The 27649-nt window shown below is 42.2% G+C and overlaps 2 protein-coding genes and 1 pseudogene across 4 annotated transcripts in view; 1 reads left to right on the forward strand and 2 right to left on the reverse strand.

Annotated features, from left to right (window-relative positions):
* Positions 1–1703, reverse strand: part of LOC118400088 (macrophage-stimulating protein receptor-like) — a 28358-nt gene extending 26655 nt beyond the window's left edge. For both annotated transcript variants that reach the window (XM_052473306.1, XM_035796542.2), the window contains exon 1: positions 1476–1703. The gene's annotated coding sequence lies outside the window, so the exon portion shown is untranslated. The remainder of the gene's footprint in view (positions 1–1475) is intronic.
* Positions 1704–8576: 6873 nt separating this feature from the next.
* On the reverse strand, positions 8577–22242 carry LOC118400090 (protein SAND-like; annotated as a pseudogene).
* Positions 9526–27155, forward strand: traip (TRAF-interacting protein). Of its 2 annotated transcripts, none has more exons than XM_052473307.1 (16): positions 9526–9655; positions 22757–22868; positions 23018–23075; positions 23217–23303; positions 23426–23465; positions 23581–23708; positions 23783–23877; positions 24002–24115; positions 24712–24799; positions 24926–25015; positions 25154–25242; positions 25358–25513; positions 25626–25677; positions 25832–25939; positions 26169–26219; positions 26445–27155. In XM_052473307.1, exons 2-16 carry the CDS (start codon positions 22771–22773, stop codon positions 26556–26558), a joined length of 1368 nt encoding a protein of 455 aa, XP_052329267.1. In that variant the 5' UTR covers positions 9526–9655; positions 22757–22770; the 3' UTR covers positions 26559–27155. The 2 variants fall into 2 exon arrangements, with proteins under 2 accessions (XP_052329267.1, XP_035652437.1); XM_035796544.2 differs by lacking the exon at positions 9526–9655 and adding an exon at positions 22346–22502.
* Positions 27156–27649: the final 494 nt, after the last annotated feature.

A 27649-nucleotide genomic window follows, 5' to 3' on the forward strand; every position in this document is an offset into this window, starting at 1 on the left:
CACTTCATTTTCCTGGGTAGTTGACCAGAGCACTTCATTTTCCTGGGTAGTTGACCAGAGCACTTAATTTTCCTCGGTAGTTGACCAGAGCACTTCATTTTCCTGGGTAGTTGACCAGAGCACTCCATGTCCCGGACATTGTGCATTTGCATTGAGCCACATCCCCTGGGTTGATGATTAACCAGACATATCACAGCCAGGTCACAGGTAGCACTCAGGAACCTGGGCCTCTCTACTTTGCATTCCTGTCACAACCGCTACATGCCTTTCAGGGAAAGAGATGCACACGGACTGATGGCCATACAATACATGCCTCTTAAGTCCCACATGGAAAGCGGGACTTCTCAAAAAACGAGTTGTAGAATTTCAACAACAGAAGCATTATATATGTGGTTATATAACAGTATTCAAGATACAGTAAAAAAAAGACCTATTATAAAGTTATTAGCCTTTAGACTTGATGAAAAGTTGGAAATCTGAATTTATATATATATACAGTATATCAATAATTAATCAATAATTCATAGAATAGCATTGGCATACATGTTACATTTTAACACCTTCAACTTCATGCCAAACAAACAGAGGTTTCCTGTTTAAAAGCAGCAGGGACATGGGTGTAAGGACTGAGTGACTTTCTTCATGCTCATGGTTAATAAACCAAAGGTTTGAAATTGAGTTTCCATTCGTTGCCATTTACAGGTAGGCATGCAACGCATTGCAATCTGGTCTTGGTCATTGAAAAGTCACAAATAGCATTATCCTCATTCAGGTGCTTTCTGCAAAGGTCATTTGAAGAGTAGAGCATTTCAATATGTATCAATGAATAGAGTGGAGTTCAGTAGTTCTGAGAATCCCATGATTTGTCTCTGCAGCTTGGTCCACTGTCTGAGCTTGTGAACATGTCCAATAGCGCTAATACATGTTTTAGCTATTCAAAACTACAGAGACGTGATTAATAGGTTTATAATTCCCACATACACCCTGTTAAACATGCAATAACGCAATATGAGCATATCTGGCTTGCAGGAAATGCCATGTGTATATCATATTGAAACAGTTATGATAAGGTACACAATTCCTCATAAATCCAGGTCGACACATACGGTCGTAATCAATACACTGATAGTATATCATTTGGGGATTTCAGCAACTATAAATCAAATTCAAAGACTGACAAAAACAACAAACCGAATAAATGTTCTGTCATTCAAGTGGAGTAGATATAAACAGAATATAGAATACCATATAAACAGAAATAATGGAGTTGACACGTTAGGAAATGTTTCAGATTATTAAATCAATCAGTGTTTACAATATACATTTTAATTCACTATAAAGTTGAATATATTCGATGATGTTGTCTAAAAATCACAATATAGATTTTTGGGTGAGAACCACAAAGAACGAATAAACTCAGAACTATGCAAAATTATGTAACACATGTTACTAAACCATAACTTTTCGCTACTTACCTGTTTGATGTAATGCACGAACGTCACGAATCTCAGAGTTGTCCTCTTGACAGCATAACTGACAATTCATTGACCACGCGCGGACTTCGAAAAGTTTTCCCTTCACCAATATTTATTTTCATGGAGAATGTGCTGTATGCGTAGCCTACGCTATTTTTCAAACAATGAAAACAGTTTCTATTTCCAGGCGAAAGGTGAATCATAGACTGCAGTGCACCAGACGGTTTGCTGTACTCTTCAACTGAGCGCATGCATTCACCTCCTCTTCGCGCATAATACAGCGTGCCAACTTCCAAGTGCATAAAATGACAGTGAAGTAGATAATGCAGCTTGCCACTTCACTTAAAACATTTATTTCCAATTTCATTATTCTAAAATAGTCAGTCATTTTTGCCAGTTCCTGTTGGATATATTCCGACATTTTGGTTGAACATAAATGGTTATAAGCCTACTGTACTTTGTTTCGGTCTTGTTCTTGGAATAATGAAAATCTTACAAAAAAATAAACAAAATCTATACGATCTCTTTTTATTTTACATAATAGTTTGTTACACTCCAGATACAAACGAACAACAATTTACAGACACACAAACAATGACTACATCTCATCTGGCCGGACACGCATGCTTACATGCGTTGGTGGTTGACATGGTGCTAGGGCTAGGCTGAGAGCTCTTGTAAAAAAATACAATTGTAAAACTTTCAAATCCATAATTTTTTCGTTGCTAAATCTCTTTTTTGTAGAATATTAAAACATACAATCTACTTGCAGTGAAGCCACTCAACATTTACATTATATTCAGTCATCTAACAGACTCCCATCCAGTGACCCACAGTAGCATCCAGGGTCAAAGTCCTGCTCAAGGGAACGTCGACAGATCTCCCACAAGATCAAAAACGAGGGCCAAACCAGCGACCTATCAGCCACAGGCGAAAGCTCCCAACCACCACGTTTTTTTCTCACCATCAAATATGGTAGGTAGTGAGAGGAAGTCCAGTCCCAGGTAATGGGAGAGGATGGATTTTTGTGAAACTGGGCCAACATTCTGCAAATCTTCTGATCAATAAAACATCTGATCTCAATAAATGTTTCTGTTTCCAAAACTAGAAACTGTTACAAACCCAGTGCACTAAGTTTTATAGACTTGACGCTTTGCCAAAGTAAAAAAAAAAAAATTAAAGTGTTGTTCAGAAGGAGTGCAAGGTTGAATTAAGTTTGTGCACATGCACACTTCACTGAGGAGGCATTCCCTAATGGAAATATGCAATTCATGCTACAACACGCCAATTGGATCTCAGAAGCTCGTGATTGGCTTTGCCCACCTCCTTGTTGTTCTGCTCACTATGCTTCTCCCACAGTAAATGACACAGGTGAACTGTCTTAGGTTAGCGATAAATATCTTTGGTTATACTTCTGACAGCCAACGTTCTAGCTACACCCACAACTTCCAGACTTTATAGCATTCCCAGAAAGCTTGGATTCTTGAGTCATTATTGGTTTTACACTTAAGACATTACTACTAGTGTGCTGTATAATTTGTGAATGTTGTCTCTTGTATAATGCATTCTATACATTAGTTTATACTGGATAACATGTTCCAACTTTCCCTCCATCTTGTGCCAACATCAGTTCTTTTTAAGTCTTGGTTCTAATAGTTTAAATCAAATCAAATCAAATTGTATTTGTCACATACACATGGTTGGCAGATGTTAATGCGAGTGTAGCGAAATGCTTGTGCTTCTAGTTCCGACAATGCAGTGATAACCAACAAGTAATCTAACTAACAATTCCAAAACTACTGTCTTATACACAGTGTAAGGGGATAAGGAATATGTACATAAGGATATATGAATGAGTGATGGTACAGAGCAGCATACAGTAGATGGTATCGAGTACAGTATATACATATGAGATGAGTATGTAGACAAAGTAAACAAAGTGGCATAGTTAAAGTGGCTAGTGATACATGTATTACATAAGGATGCAGTCGATGATGTAGAGTACAGTATATACATATGCATATGAGATGAATAATGTAGGGTAAGTAACATTATATAAGGTAGCATTGTTTAAAGTGGCTAGTGATATATTTACATCATTTCCCATCAATTCCCATTATTAAAGTGGCTGGAGTTGGGTCAGTGTCAATGACAGTGTGTTGGCAGCAGCCACTCAATGTTAGTGGTGGCTGTTTAACAGTCTGATGGCCTTGAGATAGAAGCTGTTTTTCAGTCTCTCGGTCCCAGCTTTGATGCACCTGTACTGACCTCGCCTTCTGGATGATAGCGGGGTGAACAGGCAGTGGTTCGGGTGGTTGATGTCCTTGATGATCTTTATGGCCTTCCTGTAACATCGGGTGGTGTAGGTGTCCTGGAGGGCAGGTAGTTTGCCCCGGTGATGCGTTGTGCAGACCTCACTACCCTCTGGAGAGCCTTACGGTTGAGGGCGGAGCAGTTGCCGTACCAGGCGCCCGCCAGGATGCTCTCGATTGTGCATCTGTAGAAGTTTGTGAGTGCTTTTGGTGACAAGCCAAATTTCTTCAGCCTCCTGAGGTTGAAGAGGCGCTGCTGCGCCTTCTTCACGACGCTGTCAGTGTGAGTGGACCAATTCAGTTTGTCTGTGATGTGTATGCCGAGGAACTTAAAACTTGCTACCCTCTCCACTACTGTTCCATCGATGTGGATAGGGGGTGTTCCCTCTGGTGTTTCCTGAAGTCCACAATCATCTCCTTAGTTTTGTTGACGTTGGGTGTGAGGTTATTTTCCTGACACCACACTCCGAGGGCCCTCACCTCCTCCCTGTAGGCCGTCTCGTCGTTGTTGGTAATCAAGCCTACCACTGTTGTGTCGTCCGCAAACTTGATGATTGAGTTGGAGGCGTGAGTGGCCACGCAGTCGTGGGTGAACAGGGAGTACAGGAGAGGGCTCAGAACGCACCCTTGTGGGGCCCCCGTGTTAAGGATCAGCGGGGAGGAGATGTTGTTGCCTACCCTCACCACCTGGGGGCGGCCCGTCAGGAAGTCCAGTACCCAGTTGCACAGGGCGGGGTCGAGACCCAGGGTCTCGAGCTTGATGACGAGCTTGGAGGGTACTATGGTGTTGAATGCCGAGCTGTAGTCGATGAACAGCATTCTCACATAGGTATTCCTCTTGTCCAGGTGGGTTAGGGCAGTGTGCAGTGTGGTTGAGATTGCATCGTCTGTGGACCTATTTGGGCGGTAAGCAAATTGGAGTGGGTCTAGGGTGTCAGGTAGGGTGGAGGTGATATGGTCCTTGACTAGTCTCTCAAAGCACTTCATGATGACGGAAGTGAGTGCTACGGGGCGGTAGTCGTTTAGCTCAGTTACCTTAGCTTTCTTGGGAACAGGAACAATGGTGGCCCTCTTGAAGCATGTGGGAACAGCAGACTGGTATAGGGATTGATTGAATATGTCCGTAAACACACCGGCCAGCTGGTCTGCGCATGCTCTGAGGGCCCGGCTGGGGATGCCGTCTGGGCCTGCAGCCTTGCGAGGGTTAACACGTTTAAATGTCTTACTCACCTCGGCTGCAGTGAAGGAGAGACCGCATGTTTTCGTTGCAGGCCGTGTCAGTGGCACTGTATTGTCCTCAAAGCGGGCAAAAAAGTTATTTAGTCTGCCTGGGAGCAAGACATCCTGGTCCGTGACTGGGCTGGGTTTCATCTTGTAGTCCGTGATTGACTGTAGACCCTGCCACATGCCTCTTGTGTCTGAGCCATTGAATTGAGATTCCACTTTGTCTCTGTACTGACGCTTAGCTTGTTTAATAGCCTTGCGGAGGGAATAGCTGCATTGTTTATATTCGGACATGTTACCAGACACCTTGCCCTGATTAAAAGCAGTGGTTCACGCTTTCAGTTTCACGCGAATGCTGCCATCAATCCACGGTTTCTGGTTTGGGGATGTTTTTATCGTTGCTATGGGAACGACATCTTCGACGCACGTTCTAATGAACTCGCACACCGAATCAGCGTATTCGTCAATATGCTTGGGGGGGGTTTATATATTTGTTCTAAGATATTGTCAGTTGGATATGCTCTCTGCAAGATTTTATATATCTTCCCTGTCATATGAACATCCTTTTCTGACTCAAATAAGATTTCAAAGACACTTTTGGCTTGCTGCTAAATATAAATTGACAACTAAATAATTTTTGATGAATCCTGGATATGTAATCTGGATCATGTGAGATATAAAGAAGGTGTGCATATGGGATCAACTACCCCCAACAGGATAAGAAAAATAACTTGAACACACAATAATGTCTCTGCTTTGGACTGGGCAATACATGTATCTCCAGGCCAGAAAAATGTTGTGGAGCTTGCATTATGTGGGCAATGGATTTATCTGTGTCTAGAAACCCGTTTGCACATGAAAACACAGTTAAAGGATATATTTAGTGATAAGTGATTATTGTATGTTGGAATCAAAATAAACCCTCCTCTGCTTCTGTGTAAACCAAATTGAGCAGGTTGAGACAAACCATTGCTTGATTAAATACAGACCCTTAAACTCTGACACCCTGGTTTTGTATGACATCCTAGTCAAGTCCATACACTTACTCTAAGAGAAAACATAATCCTAGACTTACCACCACCACAACATTCAATTGACTCTTAATATACCCAGCCTACTCCCTGAGTCAGCAAGAGAATGGATGACACCCCCCAAAAAAACTGTTCAATTGAATGCCTTTCATGATGCCCATCTTGACCCATTTAATAGATCACACTGTACATCATGAAAAATACCATCTAAAAATCATATCACATATAGAATATACATTATCTTATACTGTATCTTCATATACACAGGAATGGGAATCATTAAAATAATCTGGATTCCTGCCAAGAGTAGTACAGGAAGTTCCATTGCTCCTCTGGAGAGTCCCTCAAGGTTGCTCTGTTACCCAAAATACTTCAAATCAAAATATTATGATATGTAACTTTTAAGTTGCATGTACAATATTTGAAACTATTGGTCAGTCCAAAACGTATTTTTAATTCTGTCATGGAAATACATGTATTTCCTGTTGCCATGTCATTTACGGACTCTATGCCTTTAGTCTTCAATGTGGACCAATGTATTGGGGAATTCTGAAAAGCTAACCAAGGATTGCTCCAGAAAGGTTTTGTTTTCAGGGTGTTATATTGGTTCTTGTAGAATACGTTTCATTTTCTTCCATGTTGTTATAGTGTTCTTCACTATGAAGTTGTTCATGTTCTTAGCTTTATCGTTTATCCACATAAAAAGATCCTGGAGATGAGCATGTGCATCTTCAATATGTACCCATTACTCCTCTTTAGTGCATTTAACTATATGTCGCAAGTAGAAGCCTTGGGTGGCATGTTGATACCATTCCAAGTCTGGAAGGTTACAACCACTATCAGACTTAAGAAGATGTAAAACTTTCCTTTTTATTAATAGAATTGTATTTGCCCATATGAAGTCTATACTGTCTCTTGTAAGTAGCCTATGTGGTTAAAGTGGCAACAGCAGATGAAACAAAAAGTGTCCCCTGCCACTGCTTCGCTAAAAGGCTTAGGAGAGAAATGTAACCACTATCACATTTATAGACAGAGCTATGGATACAAGGACTGACCATCCATGATATCAACATTATACTTTTAACCATGTTTTGAAGCGATATAGTGTTTGTTTACATTTACTTTGTTTAGAAACATTGGAGTAAAACAAGCTTATAGTTTGTGTTCAGATTGAATACGGCAGTTGAACTAAGCTCATGGGGCATTTATAAATGAAATCCTTTAAGAATCAATGGGTACATATCATTCATATTACAAGTCAAAAAATGGATGTTGCTACTGCAGATTGCTAGCCTGACAACTCACACTAAAATCTTCCGCTGCTCTGTCGTTCGCTACATACTTTAGTCTGAGACTGCCATCATTGAAGTCGTTTGTGGTGACGAAGGGCAAGAAGGGCGTTGTGCAATAAAAAATTATCAGCGATTGTATCGTCTCTAACCAATCAGAGGGTCAAAGCCAATGAAGAATTTTCAAACCACCACTTTTCCCACGTGTGTTCTGGCTTTGGCCCAACCCATCAGTTTCTGGACCAATCAGATGGCCCAGAACGTGTTCGCATTCGGTGAAGGGTTAGAGAGGTACTCAGATCCAGGCTCATTGCGTAGAAGACACTAACGTCTCTGGGCGTAGCCTAGCGTTTGGCCGGAGCAAGGAGTCTGGGTAGCCAGGCAAGCAGATTGGTTTTTATTTAGTAACTATTTAAGCGGAAAATTCATGACAGGTCTATTACAGTTTCAAATAATCATCATCTTATAGCAATTGGGACACCCATCACAGATTTTGGCATTGTTATTAATAGAAATGTCTGCTGCATATCTCTCAATTCCCAATAAGTCAACCACCAATTAAAATCATGAAATTCTGTTTGATAAAACATAGCTTTACCCTCATTGTGATTACCTAATGCAATTTCAAAATTGGGTAGTGTTTTCCTCTTGTCATGTCAGTCATGCATACCATAGAGAGCTATTTATAACTTGTCAGAAATGTCCACATCAACTAGTCCATGCCAGCTAACATTTTTAGCTGGGTTTTTTAGCCCATAGAATTTGTTGTAATGTTTGAGTCACTTAAATATCACACATTAGACATGGCAAAATGTGGTCCTTCTGTAGCTCAGTTGGTAGAGCATGGCGCTTGTAACGCCAGGGTAGTGGGTTCAATTCCCGGGACCACCCATACGTAGAATGTATGCACACATGACTGTAAGTCGCTTTGGATAAAAGCGTCCGCTAAATGGCATATATTTATTATTATTATATATTAGAATTGCAAGAACATTTGCTTTAAAACTGCTACATTTGCTCTGCACCCCATAACAAAAATGTATAGAATTGCAGGAAAGCTTTAAAGCTGAAAAAAATATATTCACCAACATGAGGGGTGTGAAGAGTTTGTACCATGAAAAGTGCTTGTGCTAATAGAAATAGACATGGCATGCAGGGGGGGGGGATGTTCCCCAATACTTGAAAGGAGGGCCTGAAAGAAAAACTTTGGGAACCCCTGTTGTACATTACATAAATCGTCCATACTCACCTTGTGTAGATTCTAGAGGTCTTGGACTTGTACAGAAAGTGTCTGAGCTCTGGGATGCCGACCTGGCTGACAGAGTAGCTGGGGCACTTCAGTGCCTCATTCAAGGCCTTGTAGGCAGTGCGTTGGCTCAGCTGCTCCAGGAGGCGGTGCTTGCAATCAAAAAGGTTAAAGAATTCCTCCCGGTCGGCGGACACCAGGGTGAAGCAAAGGTCAGAGGCCGGCTCCAGGTAAGAGATGTGGGTGTGGAAGAAGCCAGCAGTGCTGAACTTAGGGTGACAGATGGGCGTCCAGCCTTCACCCTCGTGGAAAGAGGACGCCCACCAGGTTGAAGAGCAGGTGCAGGTCCATATGGTGCAGGTACTGGTCCTTCTTGCGTACCAGGGTGACCAGGCAGTCCCCAGCCAGGAGGATGGAGAAGACCAGGTTCTTGGTCTTGGCAGCCTGGGGGAGACCAAGTCGCTGGTGGAGCTGGCAAGGTGGAGGCAAGTGACAGTGCTGACGAGCAGGCCCGGGTCATGGTCCAACAGACGCAGCAGGTTGTCCGTGAGATGCTCGGAGCCTGTCAGTAGGCGGCCCAGGTCATAGTTCTGCTTGTGCTGGAAGATGTGGTTGAGCTGGGTGAGGTTGAGCAGGCTGACGATCTGGTGGTAGATGTACTGCAGCTCACGCGTCAGCTCTCTATCTGACTGACAGGTCCGGGATACGCCCACCAGGACCAGAGGAGTTTCGGGAAGGAACACCACTTTGTAACCATCTTGAACAGAAGATTTGAATGAGAGGGCAATGACACATCTACAGTACAGACAGATTTTTTTTTTGCAATATGGCATATTTTACTGACTGAGGTTTGAATTGCATAGCCTACTTTATAGTTGTTCACTATGATTCACTGACAAAAACTATGACAAAGCTACTTTACCCTCTAACTCTAATTTTCCACTCCACAGAGATACTCCCCAAGTCTTCTACTCACTTGCGTGAATGGAGCAAATGATACTGTTGTCTGCCTTCACGACGGAGACCAGGCACCATCACGACCCCATGGTGCTGGAGAGGGCCTCCTTTGTGCCGTAGCGTGAGTAGATGGGCTTGCCTGCCTCGCTCAGTACAAACACATGTTTCCTGTGGCTACGACAGGTCTCACTGCACACATCCTCTTCCTTAATCCTGCTTTCTGGGCACACCTCCTCCTCTACCTCCACTTTAGGCAGCTGCTCCTTCTGGGTCTCCTCCTCAGCCCCCAGACACAGAGCCTCCTCCTTTACAGACGGTCTTGACTCCCAAAGCACAGAGTCTCTTTCAGTTTCCATCTCAGTAGTCACCTCACTGTCAGCAGTCAGGTCCTCAAAGGACTGTGCATGAACAAACACTCTCCTGGTCAGCACCTGTGGAGATGAGATGTTTTTAATACAGTGAATCTTGACATAAACCCATTCACGTAAAAACAAAAAAAGGTGAATACAGGGGGAGCATCATAACACCACTATGACGTGGGTGCCTGAGGGGAATGGTAAAACGAGGGAGGCCATCTTTCATTGAACGACAGCAAGTCATATCCCATTAAGATATTGATCTAATCTAGATGACACTTGCATCTACCGTAAAAGAGTTCAAGTCTTTTGCCAGGTCAGATAATGATTTAAGTTCTCCCCTGGAAATATAAAATTGATGAAAACAAAGTTGAAACTCTCAGTCTAAAACAGAGCAAAACCTACCACTTATTTAAAATACCACTTATTCTAACTCCAGTTTTTTTTTAAAGTATGTGGATGAGAAAGGATACATGTGACCCCTTGTACACGGACATTCCTACTCCCCCTTATCCAGGCAACACACACTGACGGTTTGTACACATTTGATTTCAATCACTTTTTGACTGAACCCCTTGACTTGAAAACGTCCCATATATATTTGCCCATGGTAAAAGTGGTCAGTAAGTAACTTTCTGGACCTGAATACCAAAACATTAAGAAGACAGAAATGCTCTAAATTAGCCCATTTTGCATACCCCACCCTCCCACACTGTCTTTTATTTACATGCTCCCTCTTGGCCAAATCCTCTGAGATTATAACATCAACTTCTACACTGACAATAACCAGGTTCACATCAACACCAAACCGGACACCATCTCTGCCTTAGCAAAACTTAGCAGCTACCTAGAGGACATCAGGGCATGGATGAAAGAGAACGTCCTCCAGTTGAACAGAAGCAAGACTGCGGCTATACTTATTGGAACACCCAAGCAGGTCACCAATGCTGGAAACATCTGCCCTACAATCAACAGTCACCTGTTATCTCCAACCCAGGAGTCAAGTTTGATTCTTCTCTGTTCTTTAAATGCCCACATAAAACAAATATGTAAAACATAATTTTTTCAAAACATTGCCTGGGTCATGCATCCCATCAGCCTCCCAGTCAGATGCAGAGAATCTCAACCACGCCATCATTTTCTTTCAGATCGACTACGGAAATGTTTGTGGGCCTCCCAGCCAAATCACTACAGAGGATCCAACTAATCCAGAACAGTGATGCCAGGGTCCTTACCTGGACCAAGAAGTCAGACCAAATCAACCCGATCCTGGGCCAACTCCACTGGCTACAGGTGTTAGCAATTGCTGTTATTCTTCAATAACACAAGCCCCAAAACAAATCAGGGGGAGAAAAATAGGTTTATTTGAGAAGGACAAATCAAGATGTGATGCTGGGAGGTAGATGTTCAGTCTCCTCTGTCCTCAGCTTCTCCACTGAACAAAGGAACAGGATGCCATTTTTAACCCCTCACGGTAGCCTGGGATTAACCAATCAGAAGTCCTTGCAGTACGACTGGACTAATGTCCAAATAACAAGTATCCTGCTCCCGACTCAATGTACAGAACGTAGCACACGTAGCTTTGAGTTCAGAAGTGACATTCCACAGATTCTAAACAGCTGTTGAACTGAAACCCATCTCCTATTTACAATTCCCTATTGACCATTAGTACTCTAGTTTTTAGTCCTCTCAAACTCTGCAATGTGTATTTATCTTCAAAATAATCTTATACCGGTCAATTACAGGATCAACTTCAAAATCCTCATGCTTGTATTTAAAGCCTTGAATGGATTGAGGCCAACCGAAATCAGCAACCTCATCTTAATCAGCGAGCTACTTTGCACTCTCCGCTCCAGCCACTTCCTACTGCTTCAAGTCCCCAAACACGTCTGCGAACTATGAAGGTATGAGCCTTCTGCTCCCTTGCCCCTCGCCTATGGAATGCTCTCCCTGACAACTCTGAACTTTTAAAACGGGCCTTAAAACCCATTTCTACTGACTGTCTTTTTCATGGATGTCTCCAGCTATCACTGCTACCTAGTCTCAATCTAAAATGTATTGAGCACCTAGCGCACTATTGCTATTTTAACTGGCTTGATTCTAAATGTATGTTGTTTTTAACTCAGTAGAGCTTTGAGATAACACCGTTATGAAAAGGACCTTGCTGCAGCTGTACATAGTCCATCTGTAAATAGCCCACCCAATTTAGCTACCTCATCCCCATACTGTTTTTATTTATTTACTTTTCTGCTCTTTTGCACACCAGTATCTCTACCTGCACATGACCATCTGATCATTTATCACTCCAGTGTTAATCTGCAAAATTGTAATTATTCGCCTACCTCCTCATGCCTTTTGCACAATGTATATAGACTCTTTTTTTCAAATGTGTTATTGACTTGTTTATTGTTTACTCCATGTGTAACTCTGTGTTGTTGTCTGTTCACACTGCTATGCTTTATCTTGGCCAGGTCGCAGTTGCAAATGAGAACTTGTTCTCAACTAGCCTACCTGGTTAAATAAAGGTGAAATATATATATATTTTTAAAATTAACCTCCTGTAATTATAGTGTTTCTTAATAGGGAGAATCCATATTTATGAACAGAACACAATTTTCGTAGGTTTTGTCAAACTAAATTATATTGAAAACGTGTTTTAATGACTAGATTACTAATCTACTCCCTTCCCTGAAAATCCCACCCCTAATAATGAATTGACAGGTCTGAAACCCTACGAACCCTGTGGCTCAAACATCCCACCCATAGTGATTGATTGACAGGTTTAAAACCCTACCAACTCAGTGACTCTCACAAATATCCTGATCCTCCTCTGACAATCCCACCCACAGTGCTCGATTGACAGGCCAAACTGTTAAGAATGTGGCCAGAATAACAATGAGGAAATTCATTTTTTTTAAATGGGAGGAATAATATTATAATACTGTTAGAATTTTGCACTTGGTAGGTCAAGAAGAATCAAATGTTATTTGTCACATGTGCAGAATACAACAGGTGTAGAGCTTACAGTGAAATGCTTACTTACAAACCCACAATGCTTTAAAAAATTGTTAATTAAAAAATAGATAAGTAAAAAAAAAATTTTAAAAAAAAATTGAAAATAAAAGTAACAAATAATTAACAGAAGCAGTAAAACAGCAATAGCACGGCTATATACACGGGGTACAGGTACAGAGTCAATGTGTGGGGGCACCAGTTAGTCGAGGTAATATGTACATGTAGGCAGAGTGGTTAAAACTTCTTAAGGCTAGGGGGGACTATTTTCACATCCGGATGAAACGTGTGCCCAAAGTAAACTGCCTGCTACTCAGGCCCAGTAGCTAGGATATGCATATTATTGGGAGATTTGGATAGAAGAAGAAGTTTCTAAAACTGTTTGAATGATGTCTGTGAGTATAACAGAACTTATTTGGCAGGCGAAACCCAGAGGACAAACCATCCAGAGAAAAGAAATTGGAGGTCACACTCTTTTCAATGAACTTTCTATGGAGATCTAGATTTCTAAGTCACTTGCTTGCAGTTACTATCGCTTCCACTAGATTTCAACAGTCTTTAGAAATTGTTTGATGTTTTTCCTTTGAGAAATGAAGAAGTAAGGCAGTTCAAAACAAGGGTCGAGTGAAGTGTACTGTTTGTTAGAGGCGTGTGACCTGAAAGCTCGCTCCACTTTGTTTTTATCCGTTATTGAATGCAGTTTATCCCGTCTTACATTTTATCAATTATTTACGTTAAATTAATTAATTATATGTTATTTCTGATTTTTGTGTTGTGCCTGGTGGGTTGAATTATGATTTTCATGTGCATGTTTGATGGGGTGCTGTCCTTAGATAATAGCGTGGTTTGCTTTCGCCGTAAAGCCTTTTTGAAATCTGACACTGTGGCTGGATTAACAAGATGTTAATCTTTAAACACTTGTGTGTATAACACTTGTATGATTTATGAATTATTATGAGTATTTGTTTTTTAATTTGGCGAGCTGCTATTTCACTGGGTGTTGTCAAATCAATCACTAAGAAGTTCAATTGGACATTGAGTTTTCATATTGTCGTCACAAATAATGTGATCACAATCACGTACTACAATTACAAATGTGAACTTTGATCTTTTAATGATTTTCTTTCTCAATATGACAGTGTTATCTGGAAGGGCTTTGAACAAGAACTGTCATCTTGAAAATACAGTTTTGCAAATTAAAGTTGGTCATTGATCATGTTCACATAAAAACAATATTGCAAACACATTATTAATTTATCTGTATACAATTAGGATTTTTTGGGAAGCTATATATGCAGTACCAGTCAAAACTTTGGACACACCTACTTATTCCAAGGTTTTTTTTATTTTGACCGTTTTCTACAAGACATCAAAACAATGAAATAACACATGGAATCATGTGGTAAGCAAAAAAGTGTGAAACAAATATATTTCATATTTGAGAGTCTTCAAAGTAGCCACCTTTAGGACAGCTTTGCACACTCTTAGCATTCTCTCAACCAGCTACACCTGGAATGCTTTTCCAACAGTCTTGAAGGAGTTCCACATATGCTAAGCACTTGTTGGCTGCTTTTCCTTCACTCCGCGATCAAAATCATCCCAAACAATCTCAATTGGGTTGAGGTCAGGTGATTGTGGAGGCCAGGTCATCTGATGCAGCACTCCTTCACTCTCCTTATTGGTCAAATAGCCCTTACATAGCCTGGAGGTGTGTTGGGTCATTTTCCTGTTGAAAAACAAATGATAGTCCCACTAGGCGCAAACCAGATGGGATGGCGTATCACTGCAAAATGCTGTGGTAGCCATGCTGGTTAAGTGTGCCTTGAATTCTAAATAAACCACAGACAGTGTCACCAGCAAAACACCCCCAACCCCCCACCACACATGTAGAGATCATCTGTTCACCTACTCTAAATTAACTTAAGGCACACCTGTTAATTGAAATGCATTCCAGATGACTACCTCATGAAGCTGGTTTAGAGAATGCCAAGAGTGTGCAAAGCTGTCATCAAGGCAAAGGGTGGCTACTTTGAAGAATCTCATATTTTGATTTGTTTAACACTTTCTTTGGTTACTACATGATTCCATGTGTTTTTTTGCATAGTCTTGATGTCTTCACTACTATTCTACAATGTAGAAAATAGTAAAAAATAAAGAAACCCTTGAATGAGTAGGTGTGTCCAAACTTTTGACTGGTACTGTATATCCATAAATTGCGTCCCTGAACCTGCAATATAAATTCTAAAATGTTGCTCCGATAATATTGGACATGTTTGGGCTAGAGCAGCCTGGGTTTCCAACCATTTATTTAATAAAGGTTAGTTCATAAAACAGAAATCAAGAGCTACAAACAGCCTGCATATTTTGTTATTGTGCAGGCCTAATTTGATAAATAGAAACAAAAAACAGTACTGCATACATAATGTAATTGCATTTTGATTTGAACAAAAAAATATTCTACTGTTAGCCTCCCTTGAGAATCTTGCCTTTTTAAAATGAGAGAAAATATATGGGTTTTACATTTGAATCTGTAGCCTGCAGTTACAGGACTAGGCTACTATCAATTATTTGCATTTTGTCATTTTCAACAACCACATTGAGTTTGCGACATACTTTACTTGATAATAAATCGTGAAGGAAAATAATCATTATGAAAAGTATGAGGAATAACGTGTATTAATTGACCGTTCTGTTTCCCCCCCAACATGTACTTTTTTTGCCACTTTTGTTTGAAGCACTGTTACGGTCACCGTGAACATTTTTAAAATAGTCTCAGTAGCATACATATTTGATGCAAAGAGGGTAGATATTGTTTATTTTTTTCGATATTACTTACCAAGCCATGCAACGCTGTTTGTTTTAAAAACCTGTCTAGGACACAGGCTCCGCTAACGGAACTCCCCCCCCCCCCAACATTCCGCTGAAAAGGCAGCGCTGGAAATTCAAAAATATTTTTTAGAAATATTTAACTTTTACACATTAACAAGGCCAATACAGCAAATGAAAGATAAACATCATGTTAATCTACCCATCCTGTCCGATTTTTAAAACGTTTTACAGCGAAAACACAACATATATTTATGTTAGATCACCACCAAATCCAAAAACACACAGCCATTTTTCCCTGCCAAAGATAGTCACAAAAGCAGAATTAGAGATAAAATGAATCACTAACCTTTGATAATCTTCATCAGATGACACTCATATGACATCATGTTACACAATACAGTTATGTTTTGTTCGATAATAAGCATATTTATATCCACAAATCTCAGTTTACATTGGCGCTATGTTCAGAAATACCTCCAAAATATCCGGAGTAATTACAGAGAGCCACGTCATATAACAGAAATACTCATCATAAACTTTGACCAAAGATACATGTTTTACATATAATTAACGATACACTGGTTGTTAATGCAACTGCTGTGTCAGATTTTTTTTTAAACGTTATGAAAAAAGCATATCATGCAATAATCTGAGACGGCGCTCAGATGTAAATATATTTCTCCGCCATGTTGGAGTCAACAGAAATATGAAATTACATCATAAATATTCCCTTACCTTTGATGATCTTTCATCAGAATGCAGTGCAAGGAAACCTAGTTCCGCAATAAATTGTTGTTTTGTTCCATAATGTCCATTCCAATTAGCTACTTTTGCTAGCACGTTTAGTTCACATGTCCAAAAGCTGGCGCTGGTCCAGGCGAACTCGGACGAAAACTTCAAAAAGTTATATTCCAGGTCGAATAAACTGGTCAAACTAAGGAGAGAATCAATCTTCAGGATGCTATTATCATATATATCCAATAATGTTCCAACCGGAGCATTCGTTTTTGTCTACAGAGTAATGGAACGCAAGGCAATATAATGACTACTGCACGTAACCAGGAACTGGCATTCTGCCAGACCAGTGACTCAAATAGCTGCCATCCGGGCCCACATCACACTAGAGGCTTCATTCCAAGTTCTACTGACTGTTGACATCTAGTGGAAGGCGTAGGAAGTGCGAACAGATCCATATCTTATGTGAATAGATGATGAGAATTTCCACTTCCTGTTTGGAAGTTTGCCTGCCCTATGAGTTCTGTTATACTCACAGACATAGTTCAAACGGCTTTAGAAACTTCAGAGTGTTTTCTATCCAATAGTAATAATAATATGCATCTATTAGCATCTGGGACAGAGTAGGGGGCAGTTCACTATGGGCACGCAATTCATCCAAAGTGAAAATGCTGCCCCCTATCCCTAAAAGTTTTTAACGAGGTATAAATTACCCTGTGCTTTTTCATTTGACGCATTTGCGCGAATACACAGCTACAGGCAATTAGGAAATTATACAATGAATTAGCTCATGATGCACGCTGCTCAAATGATGAAACAACGAAACAAATGTAACAACATTTTTTTTAAACATTTTCTTTTGCAGGTGCCTTTTCATTGTATACACCAGCAGCGCGACCAGTGCTTTCTAATTGCACTGAACTAAAATAGTGGTGCGTGGGCGTGAAGCAAAACTTCTCAGTGGTCAAAACCATTCATCTTGAGGCGACGGGGTGCAAAATGCAATCTGTTAGTATGTATTAAAATAGATAATTATCTCAAAACATTACTCATAATAGAATATGACAAATGACCCAACGGATTATGATTTTCTGGTAAAAAAATAATAATAAAAAGTGGGGTGCAAAAAAACGTTTACTCACGCGACTATGTATGCAACAGTTCTTTCACTGCTGCTGTCTCTCTTGGGAAACCATGACACAGCGAGAGCCGTTACCGTAATCAATTGCGAATGTGGCTTGTACAGTATTTATTCTAAACTATTTCCAATAAGGAAATATCCAATATTAAAATAATTATTCTAATTCCTGTTGTCATTGGAGTAAATTTAGCCTATGTTCAAGTGGCCATATATTTCAATTAGAGAACTATTAATTTTCATTGTTCAGGACAACCACTGGATTTTGTATCCCCGACAAGGGAGCTGTTCTGTAGTAACATGACATCTACAGTAGGTAGACTACAAGTGGACATTGTTTGCTGGAGCACAATGCCACCATTAGAGTTGCCTTGCCCACCTGGTTCTGTGCCCTCCACCAGGCCTGTGGTGGGGCTTTCAGTCCTGTCCTTGCAGAGACGGTCCATTGGTGCCATTCTGTTGGACCTCTCATGAAACACCCCTGTTGTGGACGTCTCCAGCCATCACTGCTACCTAAGTAACTAAGGGACAACCACCTGAAACACAAGATAGTAGATACCAAGTCTGTCAACATCACAGATGGGGTGAAGGTCAACATTTGCTTACAAAACAGTGAGTTTCCGGATGAGCAATAGTGTCGTTGTGCATCCTGCCTCAGTTTTGAGTATGATACACTGACAGTTTTTCTGTGTGACTATGTTGCAATCATGATAAAAATAAAAGGGAAATATGACTGGTACAACACTCTTCAGTCAATGGCTATGGTCATAGAGATGGAAAGAGGCCTCATCATTGTACCTGTGCCATTATGGTGTATGTGACAGCATGAGCAATGCCATTGAGCTTATCTCCATTTTAGGGAATATGTTTTCTTCTTCACAATTGGCAGATCCCTCCTGATGACCCAGTTGGACATGACTCCAACAGGGTCACCAGGAGGGATCAGCCAATGAAGTTGGAAGTCACACAGTTGCCTACATTAAAATAGTGGAAGCGCTCAATGGCGCTGTGGTGCCAATGCTAAGACAGCCTTTCGGCCACTAGAGGCCTCTATCATTCTCTATGGCAATAATGTAAAACCACAATGTTAACAACTTGAGCTGAACTTCTTTGAGCTGTTCCTGATCTGCTGAGACGGAAAACAGAACAACGAGACAGACATTTCACCAGATGTATAAATGTGAAGCATCCGATTGGCATTTCCACTCACTACCAAATATGGTGGTGAGAGGAAGCCCAGTTGCCGGCAGTGGGAAATGATGGAACTTTGGCCTTGCTACATTCTTCAAATGTTCTCATTGATGAAACATGTGATCTCAATACAGTTTTGTTTCCAAAATTCAAATCTGTTACGAGCAGAGTGGGCCGTTTTGTCGACTTTACATTTTACATTACATTTAAGTCATTTAGCAGACGCTCTTATCCAGAGCGACTTACAAATTGGTGCATTCACCTTATGACATCCAGTGGAACAGCCACTTTACAATAGTGCATCTAAATCTTTTAAGGGGAGGGGGTGAGAAGGATTACTTTATCCTATCCTAGGTATTCCTTAAAGAGGTTGGGTTTCAGGTGTCTCCGGAAGGTGGTGATTGACTCCGCTGTCCTGGCGTCGTGAGGGAGTTTGTTCCACCATTGGGGGCCAGAGCAGCGAACAGTTTTGACTGGGCTGAGCGGGAACTGTACTTCCTCAGTGGTAGGGAGGCGAGCAGGCCAGAGGTGGATGAACGCAGTGCCCTTGTTTGGGTGTAGGGCCTGATCAGAGCCTGGAGGTACTGAGGTGCCGTTCCCCTCACAGCTCCGTAGGCAAGCACCATGGTCTTGTAGCGGATGCGAGCTTCAACTGGAAGCCAGTGGAGAGAGCGGAGGAGCGGGGTGACGTGAGAGAACTTGGGAAGGTTGAACACCAGACGGGCTGCGGCGTTCTGGATGAGTTGTAGGGGTTTAATGGCACAGGCAGGGAGCCCAGCCAACAGCAAGTTGCAGTAATCCAGACGGGAGATGACAAGTGCCTGGATTAGGACCTGCGCCGCTTCCTGTGTGAGGTAGGGTCGTACTCTGCGGATGTTGTAGAGCATGAACCTACAGGAACGGGCCACCGCCTTGATGTTAGTTGAGAACGACAGGGTGTTGTCCAGGATCACGCCAAGGTTCTTAGCGCTCTGGGAGGAGGACACAATGGAGTTGTCAACCGTGATGGCGAGATCATGGAACGGGCAGTCCTTCCCGGGAGGAAGAGCAGCTCCGTCTTGCCGAGGTTCAGCTTGAGGTGGTGATCCGTCATCCACACTGATATGTCTGCCAGACATGCAGAGATGCGATTCGCCACCTGGTCATCAGAAGGGGGAAAGGAGAAGATTAATTGTGTGTCGTCTGCATAGCAATGATAGGAGAGACCATGTGAGGTTATGACAGAGCCAAGTGACTTGGTGTATAGCGAGAATAGGAGAGGGCCTAGAACAGAGCCCTGGGGACACCAGTGGTGAGAGCGCGTGGTGAGGAGACAGATTCTCGCCACGCCACCTGGTAGGAGCGACCTGTCAGGTAGGACGCAATCCAAGCGTGGGCCGCGCCGGAGATGCCCAACTCGGAGAGGGTGGAGAGGAGGATCTGATGGTTCACAGTATCGAAGGCAGCCGATAGGTCTAGAAGGATGAGAGCAGAGGAGAGAGAGTTAGCTTTAGCAGTGTGGAGCGCCTCCGTGATACAGAGAAGAGCAGTCTCAGTTGAATGACTAGTCTTGAAACCTGACTGATTTGGATCAAGAAGGTCATTCTGAGAGAGATAGCGGGAGAGCTGGCCAAGGACGGCACGTTCAAGAGTTTTGGAGAGAAAAGAAAGAAGGGATACTGGTCTGTAGTTGTTGACATCGGAGGGATCGAGTGTAGGTTTTTTCAGAAGGGTGCAACTCTCGCTCTCTTGAAGACGGAAGGGACGAAGCCAGCGGTCAGGGATGAGTTGATGAGCGAGGTGAGGTAAGGGAGAAGGTCTCCGGAAATGGTCTGGAGAAGAGAGGAGGGGATAGGGTCAAGCGGGCAGGTTGTTGGGCGGCCGGCCGTCACAAGACGCGAGATTTCATCTGGAGAGAGAGGGGAGAAAGAGGTCAGAGCACAGGGTAGGGCAGTGTGAGCAGAACCAGCGGTGTCGTTTGACTTAGCAAACGAGGATCGGATGTCGTCGACCTTCTTTTCAAAATGGTTGACGAAGTCATCTGCAGAGAGGGAGGAGGGGGGATTCAGGAGGGAGGAGAAGGTGGCAAAGAGCTTCCTAGGGTTAGAGGCAGATGCTTGGAATTTAGAGTGGTAGAAAGTGGCTTTAGCAGCAGAGACAGAGGAGGAAAATGTAGAGAGGAGGGAGTGAAAGGATGCCAGGTCCGCAGGGAGGCGAGTTTTCCTCCATTTCCGCTCGGCTGCCCGGAGCCCTGTTCTGTGAGCTCGCAATGAGTCGTCGAGCCACGGAGCGGGAGGGGAGGACCGAGCCGGCCTGGAGGATAGGGGACATAGAGAGTCAAAGGATGCAGAAAGGGAGGAGAGGAGGGTTAAGGAGGCAGAATCAGGAGATTGGAGAAGGTTTGAGCAGAGGGAAGAGATGATAGGATGGAAGAGGAGAGAGTAGCGGGGAGAGAGAGCGAAGGTTGGGACGGCGCGATACCATCCGAGTAGGGGCAGTGTGGGAAGTGTTGGATGAGAGCGAGAGGGAAAAGGATACAAGGTAGTGGTCGGAGACTTGGAGGGGAGTTGCAATGAGGTTAGTGGAAGAACAGCATCTAGTAAAGATGAGGTCGAGCGTATTGCCTGCCTTGTGAGTAGGGGGAGGTGAGAGGGTGAGGTCAAAAGAGGAGAGGAGTGGAAAGAAGGAGGCAGAGAGGAATGAGTCGAAGGTAGACGTGGGGAGGTTAAAGTCGCCCAGAACTGTGAGAGGTGAGCCGTCCTCAGGAAAGGAGCTTATCAAGGCATCAAGCTCATTGATGAACTCTCCGAGGGGACCTGGAGGGCGATAAATGATAAGGATGTTAAGCTTGAAAGGGCTGGTAACTGTGACAGCATGAAATTCAAAGGAGGCGATAGACAGATGGGTAAGGGGAGAAAGAGAGAATGACCACTTGGGAGAGATGAGGATCCCGGTGCCACCACCCCGCTGACCAGAAGCTCTCGGGGTGTGCGAGAACACGTGAGCGGACGTTACTCAGTCAAAGTTTCCAAAAAGTGCTAGATTCCAATCTCGCTAGATCCTGCTTGGCTCTGCCCCTCTCCTTGCTTGTTATGTCCACTATTACTAATTTGTTCACATTGGAAACGACAGGCCGTGGTCTATCTTGAGTTAGTTATGAATATCATTTAGCTGCTAGATATGCAGCTAAATAGAATAGTTAAGAAGCTGAAGAATTTTCCTGCGTGTAACGTTACACAAAATATTCTTAAATCATAGCTACCTCTAATTTCTTCGAGTCGAGTTAAAATGCATATTGAATGTTGTAACGTTGACTGTCACTGTGTAAAATAATACCACTCGCTTGGGCTGGCTAGCACATCATTTTCTGACAGGGAAGGTACAGGGGTGCAATCATTAGTACACAGTTTCGTTTTGCAACAGAAACTAGTTTATTTTCGACAAATTCAGGTATGTCCCTCCCCGTTTCGTTCAGTTAAAGAAACGTTTAGCAACAGAATCGTTGTAATGAATACGCCCCAGTTGTTTCGCTATCATTGAATCTTCTGGAAGATATCTGAACGTACCATTTCGATGATTACGTACACGCAAGGGGCGGGGACTTTTACGTTCGAACTGCGCGGCGCGAGTGTTGTGCGTGCTAGCTAGGCGTAAACAGGATTTCATAGTTATTCGAACTGCAATGAATAATATACGTATTAATGTAACAAATACTCAATAACTTTAAGGTAAATACGGGCGAATGTAAGCAACACAGCCTGCTGTATCGTAGGTGACAATGAGGGTTAACAGCTATCTAGTTGGCTAACGCGATCTAGCCGGCTAGCTAGGTTGCTAACTAATGGTTAGATAACTATTGGCAATAATAACAAAGCTAGCTAGCTAGCTAGCAATTTCGCTACCGGTAGCTGATATCAACATTAGAACCAGCAAACATGACTATGTTGAACACAAATATGATAACTTGCTTTTTTCTTGACAGGGTGGTCTTCAAAAATGCCTATTCGTGCCTACTGTACCATCTGTTCAGATTTCTTCGATCACTCCAGAGATGTGGCTGCCATCCACTGTGGGCACACCTTCCACTATGAATGGTGAGTTACCAATGACTGTCTGATGAATCAGTCTATACATTAAGGAAATAGTTTGACTAGCCAGTACTTGTGGCCTAGCCAAATTTAATAGTCTAGCTATTGTTGAATGTCAGTTGTGTGTAACTTTTCACTCTTTCCTCTGCTTACAGTCTTCTTCAGTGGTTTCAGACTGCCCCCAACAAGACATGTCCACAATGTAGAAAACAGGTAGGACTAACTTGCTATACTACTGACCCCTTCTGAACACTGGTGTTTCATTCTGTACTTGTTACATCAATCCCATTCATCTCAAAATAACCCTACAAATACTTTTCTACATTTTTATCTTTGTCTGGACTCTCCCCTCAGGTTAGCACCAGACACATTATCAACAAGTTGTTCTTTGACATTGGTGGTGAAGGAGAGGGATCCTCTGCGGATCCAGAGTGTTTGCAGGTAGGCCTACACCATCTTGACTCACGTTGTGGCAACATTGAATAGAACATTGTCATGGCGTGTGAATTTGGGATATTATTGTATGACATTGCTTATTCAGTGTTTCATTTTTTCTTCTGCAGAACGAGCTCGATAGAATGAAAGCTGTTTTAAGTACCAAAGGTAAGAGGCCAGTGAACACAACTGATGCTTGCTTTGAGACCACATGCTATTATGATGGTGTAACTGTTTTTGGCATTTGGATGGCTGAAACATTGACTTGTATTTCTATCCTCAGAGAGAGACTGGGGGGACAGACTGAAGATGGTAGAGGGCTTGAAGGAGACTGTGGACAGGCAGAAGAAAGACTTGGACATTGTTCGGAAGGAGATTGGCGAGAAAGATATGCTCTGCTCAGTTCTCAGGGTAAGATGTTACATGCTCCTTTCTCTCCTTTCTACCTCACATCTCTAACATTTTGAGGGTTTTGGAACTTTCAGAAACAGATGAAATACCTGGAGAACCAGCAGAGTGAGACTCAGGCTGCTAAGGAGGAGGCCCGACGACTTAGGACCAAAATGAAAACATATGAGAGGTAGCCCACAGACTCGCACAATAATAATTTTCTGACTTTTGTGCCAACCCAAACCATACTGTGCTGGCCTGTATATTTTACTTGTGTGTGTGTGTGTGTGTGTGTGTGTGTGTGTCCTTCCCAGTCTGGATGTGGTGTTACAGGGTCAGAGGGCTGAGGTGGAATCCATGATCAGTGACATGGGTGTTGGCCAGGCTGCCATGGAGGAGCTCTCCATCTACTGCATCTCTCTCAAGAAGTAAGGAATGTCAAACATTTACATTATACACTGAGTATAGCAAACATTAGGAACGCCTTCCTAATATCAAGTTGCATCCCTCCCTTGCCCTCAGAACAGCCTCAATTCATCAGGGAATGGACTCTACAAGGTGTCAAGCGTTCCACAGGGATGCTGGCCCATGTTGACTCCAATGCTTCCCATAGTTGTGTCAAGTTAGCTGGATGTCCTTTGGGGGGTGGACCATTCTTCATACACACAGGAAACTGTTAAGCATGAAAAACACAGCAGCGTTGCAGTTCTTGCGTCTGGCACCTGCTACCATACCCCGTTCAAAGGCACTTAAATGTTTTGTCTTGTCCATTCACCCTGAGAATGGCACACATACACAATCCATGCCTTAGTTGTCTCAAGGCTTAAAGACCCTTCTTTAACTGGGCTCTTCCCCTTTATCTACACTGATTTAAATTATATCAATAAGGGATCATAGCTTTCACCTGGTCAGTCTGTCATGGAAAGAGCATGTGTTCTTAATATTTTGCATTCTCAGTTTACATTGTCAGGGCAACAGTGTTTTGTAAGGATATTTATCAAGTAATTCCTATTATCCTTTGCAGAGAGTATGAGAACCTAAAAGGGAGCCTCAGATATTCAAATGAAATGTCTGAAAAGCTCAAAAGGGAGGTGTTTGCTTCAAACAACAAGGTAATACATGTAAAAAAATATATATATATTTTTTTAGAAACACATTAATTGAATTGTTCTGTGATAATGTGGGATGTCTCACCTACTTCCAATCTGAGACTGACACAGTTTCTAAAATCTCTGTAGTTGCAGAAAGCCACAATGGAGATGAACAGGACCAATGATGACATGAAAGCTGTCCAAAATGACTTGACCAACGCAGACAAAGAGATCACTGTAAGGAGCCCTCAATTCTGTAAATTATCAGCACTATACAATTTGCAAAGCTATGTTATATTTGGGTAATTAAAAATACTAATGTATTTGAAAATCTGAGTTTACTATTCCACTACTTTGTGTTTTTAACACTGTTAGAGTCTGAAGAAAAAAGTTGAGATTCTTCAAAAGACCCTGAGCACACCAACCCGCACTAACGAAGCCTTGAGCCGACTAGTCTTCGAGAGGTTTGTCACTTCACCAATCGATTTTCTACACAGCGCGTGCTACTTAGTATATAGATACCTTCTTGGTAGATCTGTTGTTAGTCACTGATTGGGGTCTTTCCCCCTTGTCTTTCAGCCCTGCCCCAGTGCAGCTGCAACAGCCCCGTCTCCACCAGCCTGCCAACAGTGAGGACATTGACCTTAACATGACCTTTGACGTCACCACACCTGACCTGGTGGATAAGAGGGCGTCACAGGTCCCATCCAAAAAGATGCGTCTGGATCCAGCCACGTGAGTCTCCCTCTACAGTGTGTCATTGACGAGGGACACATGCTCCTGACACTTATTTGTTCAACGTTTCTGAAGTATTGATCATATTTATCTTATGTTCTTTCTTTCTCAGGTTGTCGTCCTCACCAACCAAACACCGTGACAGCGCCTCGTTTGGAAGCAAGGTATTTTACCACTTCCAAGGGTTCACTTAACACATGCACCACATGTACTGACTTTGTGATGACCACATTGCTTTGGATACATTTTAAAGCTAGACGTGTTGTACTTTAGTGTGCATGGCATGCCATAAGCTTCTGTGTTTATGAATTCTCCCAGGCCAGAGAGGAGGAGGTGCCAATGGGTACATTCTTCCGTAACTCCATTCTGTTCAGGAAGAAGACCTTTGGCAGCATGCTGGACCCCCAGAGGAGTAAACTGGGAGCTGTAAGTAACCTGACTCTATTCTCTTTCCCTCACAACACTACAGTTACTGTATGATTGTTCTGGTGTTTTTCTTACTATGAACCTGTTCCACATTTTCACACCCTCAATTACAGTGAAGTACAGTGCATTCCACCTAATGACTTCCAAAACATGACCTACAATTGCCCTTGCTTCCCTGTCTTGTTCCTGTCAATGAAATAACAAAATGTATGACTATCTCATATTCCAGGTCAGAAGTGGTTATGATGGACTTGGAGGGAGAACCAAATTCTTCCAACCTGTATCCTTTTCTTAAACCGTACAATTCAGGTTTCCTGACTGGTATTTCTCATTGAAGCGGGTGTTGAAGAACATATTTTGACTGTATTATATCCTCTATGATGTCTATTGATAAATGTCTGTTATACATTACTGTAACTAATCTCATAGGAAACAATCAGGGGGGAACTGGAAAATGCCATTTGTTATGGAATGCAATTTTCCTTAATTCGGCCACCCACACCAGTCTCCTTTGTCAGAGATTCGCCCGCTCATGATGAAGGCAAAGAGAAAAAAGGTTTCCCGACCAGCTCCTGCCAAGATCTCCACCTGTCTTACTCTGGACAGTTATCTGGAGTGACCTATGACCTGTCCATCCCTGACTAATACAGACGTGTCAGATGCAACTCTGACACTAGGGGCCAGCCGGTCTGGAACAATCGAGGGAGGCGCAACCTGAATAGGTTTACCGGTCCAGTAAAAGGACTATGATCTACTTTGGTTTGCACTTCTTACTTGAGGGCTTGCTCCAGGCTTTGGGCATGAATGGGCACAGCAGATGGTTTTGTTGTAGAATATTTGTTTTGGTGTATTGAGACTTCTTTTGTTTCATCATGAAATTGTGTAGTAATCTTCAGTTTCATCTAATTGTAATTAAGTGTGCGGTACAGAGTTATTCTAGGAACTTTCCTGTATTATGAGCATCTGTGAAATGTCAGCCATTTGACTGTTGCACATTACAAAAAAAGTTATCTTTCGCACTTGAACATTTATTGTTTTACTAACACTGTCTGAATATTGTAATACAGCACGGTATTGAATATTTGTTTCCCACTTCCCCAGAACTTCATCCTCTTGTCTTTTAGTGCTATTTATTTTAGATACATACATACTTTTACTTGTGATTATTGTGTAAGATCTCTTATGTTTGTGAAATAATAAACTATAGTTTCCTTAACTTGAGTGGGGTATGTTAATGTATGTTTTTTTTTATTTTAGTTTCCACACTATGCATCTCACTATGATACTGTAGCAGAGACGTCCTCTCCACCGCATGGTCCAGTAATGTGTCCCACAGTCCACTCTCCATGCTACAGAATGGTTAATTAAGTTTCTTTGCCAGCACGTTGCTGTTTTACTGTACATTATTAATAAATCTCCAGCAGGGGGCAGTGTAAGGATGGTGGCAGCCTCACAATGGCTACAGTTACAGAAGTGCAATAGTACGAAGGTGGAATTATTGGGTTTTATCTATATTTTCGTTTTCACAGTATTTTTAAGTTAAAATGATTATTTTTTTAATTAAAAACTTTGTTTCCTGAACTTGAGCATAATCCCAGCCAAGCCAAAAAAGAATCTTACTGCAAATAACGTAATGGAAACTGCCACATCCACTGCATTGTGTTCTGACAAAATCAGAACGCAATACCGCTCCGCACAGAGTGAATGCTA

This window comes from Oncorhynchus keta, chromosome 21 (genome assembly GCF_023373465.1).
Source record: "Oncorhynchus keta strain PuntledgeMale-10-30-2019 chromosome 21, Oket_V2, whole genome shotgun sequence".
In the NCBI taxonomy this organism is placed as follows: domain Eukaryota; kingdom Metazoa; phylum Chordata; class Actinopteri; order Salmoniformes; family Salmonidae; genus Oncorhynchus; species Oncorhynchus keta.

Excerpts from the sequence above, each read along its gene's own strand:
- traip (XM_052473307.1), top strand. The coding sequence starts at position 22,771 with ATGCCTATTCGTGCCTACTGTACCATCTGTTCAGATTTCTTCGATCAC. Across the intron at positions 22,869-23,017 it reads CACACCTTCCACTATGAATG|TCTTCTTCAGTGGTTTCAGA; the intron begins GTGAGTTACCAA and ends CTCTGCTTACAG. Across the intron at positions 25,678-25,831 it reads GCGCCTCGTTTGGAAGCAAG|GCCAGAGAGGAGGAGGTGCC; the intron begins GTATTTTACCAC and ends GAATTCTCCCAG.